The 12078-nt window shown below is 44.1% G+C and overlaps 2 protein-coding genes across 5 annotated transcripts in view; one reads left to right on the top strand and one right to left on the bottom strand.

Moving 5' to 3' along the window:
- Window positions 1-7: 7 nt before the first annotated feature.
- Window positions 8-7259, bottom strand: prmt1 (protein arginine methyltransferase 1). Of its 2 annotated transcripts, none has more exons than XM_023407102.2 (10): window positions 7178-7259; window positions 5255-5341; window positions 4990-5145; window positions 4796-4859; window positions 4546-4688; window positions 3802-3889; window positions 3479-3594; window positions 3244-3394; window positions 1730-1851; window positions 8-1626 (listed from the first exon to the last, which is right to left on the bottom strand). In XM_023407102.2, exons 1-10 carry the CDS (start codon window positions 7202-7204, stop codon window positions 1543-1545), a joined length of 1038 nt encoding a protein of 345 aa, XP_023262870.1. In that variant the 5' UTR covers window positions 7205-7259; the 3' UTR covers window positions 8-1542. The 2 variants fall into 2 exon arrangements, with proteins under 2 accessions (XP_023262870.1, XP_023262871.1); XM_023407103.2 differs by having other exon boundaries at window positions 5255-5350; window positions 7178-7249.
- A 1477-nt stretch (window positions 7260-8736) lies between these two features.
- ap2a1 (adaptor related protein complex 2 subunit alpha 1) overlaps window positions 8737-12078 on the top strand; it is a 24980-nt gene continuing 21638 nt past the window's right edge. For all 3 annotated transcript variants that reach the window (XM_023407093.2, XM_023407095.2, XM_023407097.2), the window contains exon 1: window positions 8737-9558. In XM_023407093.2, coding sequence (XP_023262861.1) covers window positions 9492-9558 — 67 coding nt within the window. In that variant the 5' untranslated portion in view covers window positions 8737-9491. The remainder of the gene's footprint in view (window positions 9559-12078) is intronic.

Consider the following 12078-nt stretch of genomic DNA (forward strand, 5'->3'; position numbering starts at 1 on the left):
GTTACAGTTACAGTTTATTAGTTTTATTTAAAAAAAAAAAAGAAACAAAAAACAAAAAAAAGCAGCAGACAACAAAATAAAATACAAAAAGAGAAAAATCAAAGTGTTGAGTCAGAGCTATCTGTTGAGTGTCAGCATGGTAACCATGGTTCACACTCAGCAGCCGCAGACACACACAGGCTCCAGGACACCTGACAGAGCTGTGAAGCCAGCTGGAACCAGGCCTCAGGATCTGGACCCACCAGGCCCTGTCTCTGTTCAGGTCCAGCAGTAAATTAGTTTTCATGCTCAGGTGTGTGGTCTGATATAAGCCAAATGAGGAAGGTAGCTGGTGCAGTACAAATGCTGCAATCTAGCTGTTACACATGATGAATGCCCAACAACAAAGAGGTGCAGGTCTGCAGCAGCCCCCCCCCCCCTTCAGGTCTGACTGAATGCTGTGTCCTAAATGCGTCCTACATCCTGGATGTAAGCAGGTTGTTAGTACAACATTAAGTTTACTCACAGCAGCCAGGACAATACTCTAAACTGCGCTGTTAACACACTGTTCTCCCACAATGCACTGCGCACAGGAAACGGAGGAGCTGCTCACATCTGGTAAACATCCAGATGAACTGTGTTGGATTTAATGTTGAAGCTGTGTGGACAGACAGGAGGTTTGTGCTGCACAGACTGGTTAAATGAAGCTGGGTGGCTTTGAGCTCCTGCAGCTCCCCTCAGTCCCAGTCTCAGACCCTGATGGGCTGCAGAAACAACTAAAACATTCAGATGCAAGTTAGGATCAATGATGAAGACCTGGTCTTTATGTTCTGGGCCTGACTGCTGTTTTTTTTTTTCTTATTAGTTTGGGTTAGAGCCAGTTAACACAGTCTTGTTCTTCAGCAATACTGTGCTGATTAAATGTTAGTAAACACACTACTGGGGTCAGACCAGGCTGTGTGTACTAACTCTACATCGGGACTAACTTCCTGGTCTGTACTCTGGATCCTGGAGCACCACATTCACACCGACACAGACCCTCTGTATCATCACTTTAATACATGGCTATTTTTGGTCTGAACAGGGCTGAAGGTGTCTGGCGACAGCTTCTGTCACTTACATACAGTTTGTATTAACACGAGGAGGAGGCAGACTGGTGGCTGGGCCCCGTAGGGACCACACTAAGGGCCAAAGTGAATGGACAGTAACACCACACACACAGACATGTGAGTGGGGGCCGTGAGCTCATATCTGGATGGATCTCACACATGCAGAAGGACAGAAGAAAAACCCAGGAAGATGTTGGACACAAACACCAGGCACATGTCAAACATACATTTTGTTGAGTGACTACTGCACAATGAAATCACCACGGCAACACACTTTGACCCCAAGAATGTGAAAACTTTTAAATACTGTTACTGTTGATACAAGAACATGAAAGGAAACAAAAAAAAAACGACAGTCTTTAAAATGTTGCTGCAGGGGAGCGTCAAACTATAGAACAGACTCCCAGTCACACGTCACCTGTCCTCTACTACAGACACACTAACAAGGAGGCGACTAACGCATCCTGTACTCTGACGTCTTCGACATCTCACACAGCTGGCCCTTGAAGTCGATGTCTACGGTGAAGTCCAGGTCCCTCTGCAAACCAACACAGCGTTGAGTCAGGAGAGATGCAGCAGTACAGACACACACACACACACACACACACACACACACAGTCTTTAAAAACCTCTTAACTTACATTGTTCTTGACGTTTGGCTTCATGCTGATGGTGCCGAAGATCTCCTCTCCAGTCTTCACAGTCAGGTAATCATCCAGGTAGAACACAGTCTGCTTCCAGTGGGTGTAGGGAGACTCTGGGCCTGAGAGAGACAAAAGTCTGCGTGAACAGTCTGTCGCTGACCCACAGCTCAAAATCTGGATCTGATCATTTGAACCAAGTCAAGGTTCAAAGCCAAACCCCATCGTAGTCACAAGTCAAAGTCACAATTAACTTTCACTGTTTGTAGTAGGACTGTGTGTAGACACGATCCTGAGAAGATACAGGAGTTATGCTTATATATACTGCGACTGATTAAATCAAAATTTTAGGAAAACCATCATAGCATGAAGAGCACACCAGCATCTGCATAAAGTCTAAGTAAAAGACAGTCGACTTCTTTTATCCAATCAGAGCAGAGTTTATTTATCAGTCTGTAACATCCAACATCACAACTCTGCAGTCTGAGCAAATTAATGTTGGTTTAAAAGTTGTTGAAGGATTCCATGGTGTACCAAGGCTTCACTGTATTCATATTTCTCTACCACACTGAGGATCAGATCAGTCAGTGTTTCTACAGCCTGAGTATTTACCTGTGATGGAGGTGCAGTGTGTGACTGATAAGACTCATGCAGTTTAGAGGGCGACAGTGTAACCAGCTTATTGTCTGTAGCTACAATTTACTGATGTCCCCTAAACGCCTCACATAGATAAGCCTGTAGTGACTACTATGGAGACCAATGAGTCACAGCAGCTCAGACAGGTGTGTGGTCAGATAGGAGTCAGTTTGGAAAAAAAAGTGTAATACGTTTCTAATGTCAGATTCAACCAAGATGAAATTGATTCCATCTACCTGAGCAGGTCTTAATCTACCAGGTAGAGCCTGTGTTGACCGAGTTATTCTGAAGTCATTAGTCGGGGTCAGTGGTGACTTCAGTGTGTGAACTTGTTCCAGACTGAGCAGAGAGGGATTCACTTGTTTAACGTTAGCTTCCCCGTTAGCTGTCCTGCAGAACAGTGTGGTGCTGAGTCTGCTCTCAGATTAATTGAGTGTGTGATTTTGACACATTTTACAAACGTCATGGCTCTTGTCGATCTCCATATTTTTCTTCACTGTGAAACCAGAATGAGCCCAGACTCCAGCTCTGTAACCAGGAGCTCACCATCACAAATAATGTTGCTGGTCAAGTAGATTTACTAGTGCTAACGTTTGCCGTGCACTTCCTGTCTCAGTTTATGTTGCAGCCGAAGAGTCAAATGATGGGAGATAGATTACAACACTGCCATCTAGTGGTCATGAGATTTAACAACACAGAATGGATCACTGATCTTTTTATGTGAGCTATTCATTAAGAACAGATGCAGTAATGCAGAGAATTCATACATTATCACAAAACATAATACTCAGGTCCACTGATTTTCTTCAGCTTCACTACAAGTGTGTGAGTGTGTGTGTGTGTGAGTGAGAGAGAGAAAGAGAGAGAGAGATACTGACTGGTGGAGAAGCCGGTCCTCTTGTGACAGCGGGTGAACTCGATGTTGAAGTAGGTGACCAGAGCGTGGATGTAGTCGTTCCTCTTCACCTGCAGGCAGAACGGGGAGGTGAAGGTCAGGTCCTCCGCCTTCACTGTGTAGATATCCACCTCCTAAAACAAAAGCAACCAGGGTCAACACCTCTGCAGCAGAGGACAGACACACAACAGTAATGAACCAGTCATCCGTCCTCCCACCTTGATGAGACAGGCGCTGCTGACCAGCTGCTTCGGGTCCACCACATCAACCAGGGGCTCCTTGATTGCCACCTCCTTGATGCACGACATGTCAAACCCATACACGTTCTCCCACCCTGGCAAGGACACAAACACACAGTTCAGTTCACTGGAATCATCACATGTGGGTTCCAGGCAGTGCTCTTCATTTTTCCACTTCTTACCAGTTACTATCTATTCACCCCTCCGAACACGCTAGGAACAGAAACCCTCCCCTGTGCTCATCACACTCCAGTAACACAAACCACCTCTAGCTTCTAGGGGACTGTTCTTAGACTACTCACAGTGGATTTTGTAGTCCTTGTACTGCCTGTCCTCGATGGCAGTGACATAGAGCGTCGCCCTGTCTGGGAAGATGAGTCCATCTGGTTTCTGTCAGAGGGTGAGAGGGAAATATTCAGCAGAACTTCCAACAGTAAAGTCAGTTACAAACAGTTTGTGATGCACTGTATCATGTGAGCACTGACCACTTCATGATGGTTTCCTATTAAATACTTAGTCTCGATAATGGATTAAATATTAGTTATTTAAGTGATAGTTCAGGTTATTTGACATGGGGTTCTGTGAGGTACTTATGTGTAGGCACTGTATTACCTGCAGTAGATTCAGATGAGCTCTCAGTTTTAAGAAGCAGCAACACAGAAGCTGAGTGATATTAGCTTTTTTTAATTTTTTATTTAAAGTGGCTAAAACAGTTCTTTTTGCTGACCCTGTCCACAGCAGCTCACTCAGTTTCTGCCCCCGTGCTCCTGCTGCTTTTCTAAACTGATAAAGGACCTCACACTACCCCACATCAAATAACCTGAACTATCACTTTAATACATGGACTCCAAAAGTTAGGCCCTAAAGAAGAGTCAGCCTCAAATTTCCGTAAAAAGTCAAACTGAAGCTCAGCTGTTTAAAATCACTTCAAACCTCCAGGATCAAACTTCGAGTCACTCCACTGATTGGCTGCTTCTCCACATCAGTGCACTGAAGTATTTCAGCCATGTGTTACAGTAACAAAAGGTGAAACAATACACACATACCAGCCATTTATCCCTGGCGTAAATGACTGTGTTGAGCATGGACTCATAGAAGAGGCAGTAACCCATCCACTCTGATATGATGATGTCTACTCCTTCCACAGGCAGCTCCACCTCCTCCACCTTCCCCTTGATAATGGTCACCACTGGAAACACAAGAGCAAGTCAGGAGGCACATCAACATCCACCCACGGACCCCCATCTGACCCACAGACCCTCCATGTGTCACTAGTGGACTTGATCATTCACTCACCGTCATCCAGCTTGTTGGCCTTGACGATCTTCACAGCGTAGTCTGAGATGCTGCTGCACTCGATCTGTTCAGACAAATCAAACGACAGTGAAGTCACACTTCTGATGTAATAAGGCTGTTACCACTGGTCAAACCCTAAAGTCAATCTAAAAAAAAAAACAAAACACACTAACAGATTCTGATTTAACACATACCCCTATAACCTTCTTGGCCCCGGCTTTGGCTGCAAACATGCAGAGGATACCCGTCCCACTGCCCACGTCCAGCACCACCTTGTCCTTGAACAGGTGCTTGTTGTGGAACATGGAGTTGCGGTATGTCAGAGTGCGAACCTCGTCTTTCAGCATCTCCTACAGCAGTGGTAAAGAATAAGAACATGAGGGTTAGGAGACAAAACTTCACACTTTTTGATGTTTGAATGTGAAAGCACTGCAGTTTCTGTAGCTCAGAAGAATTTACCTCGTGGATGCCGAAGTGGGCGTATGAGTCAAAGTAGTAGTCCTTTGACGTCATATCCTCAGCTGCAGGCTTGGCTGAGCTCTCCCCCTGAGAAACCTCAACAAAAGACATACACAGTTAGTGGCCCTGGGTTTAGTGCTTGTGTTCTGGTTTAGAGGTCTTATTAGAAATCTCAGCTAAGTCAGACGTGGTGTAAAGAACTGAAACAACAGCTGCTGAAACCATCACCGTGGCTCACACAGGGTCCTGATCTGAGCCGTTCTTAACTAACACACAGTAGCTAACCACACATTCTGGATCAGACTATATGAACAATGTGTTGACAGACGTCCAGCTGTGGACAACAACCTCTCTGTGGGATAAAGGCCTCCCATGGTACCACAGGCAGTTCTGTGAAAGCACTGAAAAGAACAAAGGTATCATGCTGAGGAGATTCCACAGAGTGGAGCCATTTTGAAATTAAAGACATGTCGACAGTGAGACCTGTGGATGCATCCAAAAACTGAACCTCATGTCTTTCACACAGAGGAAAATTCTCACATACTTCAACCTGCTGCTTTCTGAATAAATGTGGCTGTTGTAACTTAAGGGCTCTAGTTAACTTTTCATTCACCACCTTCACTGTGGAGATCTGAGGAAACGATCACCCTCACACAAGTTTTCAAATATGATTCATATCAATCATTTCAAATCTGTGTATTATCACAGACAGAGTTTACTCTGGACAGTTGTAGAAATACATTAACAGTGTGTGGTAATGTGAGCATGGTTTCTAACACCACAGCTCGTGGATGCTGTGACTTTTTGTAGTGGCGTTAACAGCGTGGCCCTAATATGAACCATTTCTCCTAAATCACTAAATTAAGAAATAAATCTGCTTTAATAAAATTAAGGAGACAAGTAACTGCTTGTACACATTTACTACAAAGAGAAATAGTGTGTTACCTAAAAAAAAAAAAAAAAATTAACTCCATCACACCAGGCGCTGTTTAAGAGTAAAAATAGTCTAAGGTCTGGAGTGAGTTGAACAAGGTCAGTTCTGTACAGTTCAGTTCAATAACTGTTCATGAGCTGGGTCTGAGACCGCTTCAGGTTCCAGTCTACAGAGAGTCGGGGGAGCACAAAGGATGGGAGCACATGTTAGTGGTCCTGGCCTTCCTAGAGGACCGCCACAGACCAAGTCTAAACCCGCATCATGTCCACCAGCGACTCATCTAAAGCCCCACAGTTAGATAATGGCGTGGTGTTACCTGGCTTACCTGTGGTCCCAGCAAAGCCGACTAACAGGCAGCTGTTAACCGGCTGGACGGGTCAACGTGTTGCGAGACTAATTCGCGTTAGTCGGCCAACGAGGAACCACAGCGGTACCAAGTAAGAAATTCATAGGGATGCTGTTAATAAACCAGGTCATAGAGGGACACCACCGTGGCCCAGGTATGCTATATGTCCGCAGCAAACTAACGGCTGACCGCAGTAAAACTAGCGGGAGAATGAGGCAGCTTCCACGCCTGGAGAGCGGCCGGCTAACTAGCTCTGGAGCTAACACGTTTGTCCCCATGCGGTCCCGCAGATTCGTCAGCCGCTGCCGACCAACGACGTTTCTTCTGCTCACACCACTCACTTCAGCTCTCGATGTTACCCATCTGCTCAGGCTGCCTAATAAATACTGGTTCAAGTATTTGGATCAGATCCCGGCTCTGTCTGCTAAATGAATGAGCGGCAACGGGAGATGCTTCACCGAGTCACGTTAGCCAAGTTAAAATGGATGCATCCCACAGTACCTGCTGCGTATGTAATGACGGAGACACAGACGCTGAGACTGAAAGACACATAACAACGTGTCTCCAGGAACAATGAGACCATGATACCCGAGACAAAGTCAGAGTAGAGGAATCTACAATATTTCCTACAGTAACATCTTACCTCCATCCTCTCTGCTGGCGCCGCCATTTCGATCTTCTGCCTGGCTGCGTGAGCTTCCAGGAGTCTTCCTTGGTCCCGCCCACGACAAGCAGCTTTTATTTCTGATTGGGCCAGGGCTCTGAACGCGCCTACATTCTACTGACGCGTTCCTTTTTTGCAGAGAATCGGAATATTCGGCTTCCTTTTCTCCTAGAATTGAAATCTGTACTCAAGTCACTCGATTTATTAAACAACAAAAAGAGTAATAATCTCTTGTAAAAAAAAAAAAAATATATATATATATATATATATATGTTAGTAGTTTCTTTTCTCTGTCATATCTGACTGGATATGTTAATATATGTTTATATATATCCTCCTGTGCTTTTTTTTTTTTTAAATAGACATTCACATTATGCTCTCCTTTTGTACTTAAGTTCAGGTATATATGCTGCTGTTTTACCTGAATTATTGAATTTTTGGTCATTAAATTATATATAAATATAAATATTCAGCTTGAACCATTTTTATATAGAGTCTATGCTTGAACCACGAAAAAGAAACAGTGACCCGGGGCGTAATGGCACCGCACATCCGAAGGACTGGTGGACTGCTGCTACTGCTGCATTCAGGTCACCACGGAATAACTGACATCCCTATTCTGCCCTTTGACTGTTTCATGGATTCATTTAGTCATGCTGTCATATCATGCACAGACTCTTTCTAGCCTATGGTAAGCACTGCAGGATCTGAAATGCACAAATAATACAGTCTTTATGAAAATAAAAAAAAACAACACAAACGTCACACTTCACTTTAATTGTACAAATGTTTATGACTGCACAGATACTATTACACATTACATTTAAAAACGAAGCAACAAATAGTCCAGAAAAAGACGGATAAAGTTAAAATGGTTCTACCGGGACATCAGTGTGTCAGCTGGTGGTTTGAATCTGCCATAGTCACTAAAGTCAAAGTGTCCTTGAGCAGAACTGTTGAACCCGAATCCCAGAACTGTTATCTTCTGCACTGTCATAATAGTGTGAACGGGTAAATGTGAAGCAGGAGCATGTTGTGAGATCCAGGTTGTACTGGGAGTGTGTTGTGTGTGATCCAGGTTGTATTAGCAGTGTGTTGTGTGATTGAACTAAGAGTGTGTTGTGTGTGATCCACGCTGTACTAGAAGTGTGTTGTATGTGATTAGGTTTGTACTAGGAGTGTGTTGTGTTATCCAGGTTGTACTGGAGAGAGCAGTCTGATACTGGTAAGGATGCTGCTGGTCAACAGGAAATGACCAACAAACGCAGGTCAGAGCCAAGGCTGGCGGAGCTTGTGCCCTCACTCGCTGTCTTGTTGTAAGTACTGTTCATCTCTTCTATGCTTGTCTTCCCGCTGCTCAGCAGTTTGTCGTGAGGACACCAACATCTTGACTACCGGGGTGAGCAGGCAGCTAAGGGCGCAGTGAGTCTGGGGCGCTAACATGGCAGCAGCGCTGCCCGCCGGACCAATCAGCAACGCCCTGCGCTCGATCGGAGGGAACGAGCGTGCGCGTTCACGGCTGCATGGCGCGATCACGCAGCTGGTTGTGCTGTCACGAGCCTAGTGCGAGCCGCGGAGAGGAGGCTGGAGAATTAGAGCGGACATCAATTATACAGGACATCTTATTTACCGCGTTTAGTGCGTGATAACACGAGCAGGGCTAGCACTTAATACCGCTGCCCGGCCGTTAAGACTCTCTGCCGAGAGACTGAGACCGAGCGATTCCGGTCAACCGGTGATGTATTCCTGCATTTGAATGATACTGCTAGCCAGCTAGCTAGCTAGCTGTTGAGCTAGCTGTACGGTGCGTGACTCGGAGTAAGTTAACGTTAAATTCTCGGCCGTTATTTTTTATTAACACACCTGACTGCGTTAACCTGAGAGACATCCAAACAGCAGGTGATTTTAACTTCAGTCGGTTGGTGCTGTAGCTGTCGTGCGCGTCGCTTGTGTCCTAGCCAGATAAGGATTGAATGAAATAACGTTAGCTTGCCACAGGCAGCGGAAACGAGCCAGTTAACAGGGATAACGTTAACTTATCCTGCTGCTGGCTGATCCACCGTCATCCAGCTAATCTAGCACATGCTATCTGAGCTAGCCACCCACAGGCACACAGTCCGCCCGGTAGGTCACCGCCAGCCATAAAGTTGAAGCTAACGACTGGACCTGCGAGGTAGCTAACTCGTACCAAACGTCAAGTTGGCCATCTTCCGCTAGAGTCCAGTGTGAAAGGCTGACCAGCGCCAGGTCGTTTTTACGGATAAGGCCGGAGTGAGGACAGAAACCTGCAAACATGCCGGCTGTGTCGAAAGGAGATGGAATGCGAGGATTAGCAGTCTTCATTTCCGACATTAGAAACTGTAAGTGACATTGTCTTTCATTATAATTACTTTGTGCCATTTAACGGCAGTAGTATCAGGTGACACTGTGCCGTTTTACATGCTGTAGTGTAATGAGGAGGGAGGGCGAGAAGGGGGGGGTGTCTATTTTTTTTTTTTATCAACTGCTATTTACTCTACAATGTCACAATTAATACAATCAGTGTTTTACCATCGTGTACCACGAATAGACTTGCTGCAGCAGAACTGAGGGTCTGATGGTTAGATGCAGAAAACGGATCCTGGCTGGCTGTGGCTTAGGTCAGACTGAGATCACAAACATCTGTACGACATTAGTGATCCAGATGTCGAAACTAATCTGGGGACTGGAGGTTCACTTCACAGCCGAGAAACAGTGTTATATCATTGTAAACTGACGCTATGACAGGGCTAACAGTAATAAGTCCGACTGGAAGGAAGGCGGCGCTCTGTCAGCAGAATAAAACCGGGAGACCCCCCCGAATAAATATCATACCGGACCCCTGTCACAATCCACTGACCAATGTTAAATGAACATGGCATCATCAAATTAGTAATAGTTGGATAAAGTATGATTTGGAAGTGAACTAATGAATTTTAACTCATTCAAGGAAAGTGTTCTGTAATATTAGAAGTCTCTTTCTAAATACCATTACTTTATATTTAATGATAATATTTTCTCCTGTGATGTGACTTTATTCCAGTTCTCTCTTGTTATTATCATGGGGTGATGGCAGTGACTTTGCAGAATACTGCCATCTAGTTTGGAGTGATTGGCTGTTGTAATGTGTGATGTGTTTAAAGTAGGTAAATGGTTACAGTTGGGTTTGCATTAGGTGATAGGCTGTAATGGCCACCTCTTGGTCTAATCTGTGATGCTACTGGTTTCGTTGTGACTGAACAGCTTCTACATTATCGCCTTACGGGCACTTGCAGGTTGGATCTATGCACCAGTATTTAAAGTCCCCCTCCACTCAGAAATGTGTTTTTTTTTTCAGTGTCACTACTCTTGGATGTTTGACCTTCACTGAAATGAAAAATATTTGTATATTCATTAATAGTAAATGTAAGAATTTCTCTTTTTATGGAAAAATGTTGATGTGATACTGATATCAATTACATTAGCCAGAGCGAACTGCTGTTGAAGGAGGACCTGTACCAGTTTAAATTTTGAAACAAAGATCTGTCTCTAATATCAGACAAATAAAAGAAGCCCTTGTCTCTATTTCATAAGAAATACATTGCATGAACTAAAAAACAGGAAAATTACAACCAAATGTGGCAAAAGTTGTAATTAGGAGTTGTCAGATGACACTGATGTTGGAGGAAGAGTGTTGATTAATGTCCTGTAGTCTTACAGGTTATGTTTGGTCATAGTCACCCACCCTGCACTAAATAGACAGGAGAAATCATAAGTTATCATCCGAGTCGGCCAGTTTAGGTTTTTCTCTGACCTGGAATCAGATCTAAAATGAATCCAGCTGTGAGAACCCAACCATTCATCCGCTTGTTTATCTATACACAGCTTTGACTGTAGCTACCTGCCATATTACTTCTGACAACAGTGATAACAATGCACCTAGTAATTATTTACAACAGTGTAGGAGCAGCAGTAGATATGATGTTTGGAGTCAGACTTCTTGTTACTGCAGGTGTGATCATTATCTAAGGGTTCACAGTGATCAGCTGAGAAATGACAGGTGTCATAAAATCCTAGTTATTAGTTAATCTGACAAATATGATAAAACTGCATTGCAACTCAGTGAATATCAATATGTAATAAAATTTAGCTTCATGTTAGTTCATTAAATTTACCTTTCTCTCTCCCTCTCTCCTTGGCCGGGTGTCAGCATCTGTAGCCACTTCCTGTATATGTAGTTTCAAATTAAAAGTCCTCCACTGAGTCATGTATCTTCATGACTTTGCAGCAGCAGCAATAATAATTATTAAAATATACAAAGCGGAAGCACTGAAACTTAGAAGTAAAGTGGATGTACTAGAAACAGTATGCAAGAGTGAGACATATCTCAGTGGGATACTACTGCCCAGTGGGCAGTGTCTGTAATTGTTCCACAGGGTCGGCCATTACACTTATTTCATGGGTTTTCATTGGTTCACATTGGTTCACAAAACAAACTGTCAGGTCAGTGTATTTGTCTTGAAATTCAAATCTGTGTAGAACCACCTGCAGGTAAGTGTCTTTCCACTAGTCGTCTTGGATTGCGTTTGTCTTGACCGGTGTGGAGTTAGTTTTACTGGACCAACTAGTATCATCAGTCTGAGAAATGTTCGACAGGGTTGACTGATGAAGGACAGGTCTAACACCAGCAGTGAGTGAGTGATCCACCAGGTCAGCTGTGAACACACGTTCTCACTGTCTCCCATACATTGATTCATGAGTAATGGCGCAGCACAATATCGACACTGACTGCCACAGATTGATTTCTATTTTTTTTTACTATTTCAACTGTTTAAAATTTTATTTCATTGTAGAGCTGTGTGCAGAGCATTGATTCACTCAGC

This window comes from Seriola lalandi, unplaced genomic scaffold, assembly GCF_002814215.2.
Source record: "Seriola lalandi dorsalis isolate HSWRI2012SDOR001 ecotype SW California unplaced genomic scaffold, Sedor1 jcf7180002054327, whole genome shotgun sequence".
Classification (NCBI taxonomy): Eukaryota; Metazoa; Chordata; class Actinopteri; order Carangiformes; family Carangidae; genus Seriola; species Seriola lalandi.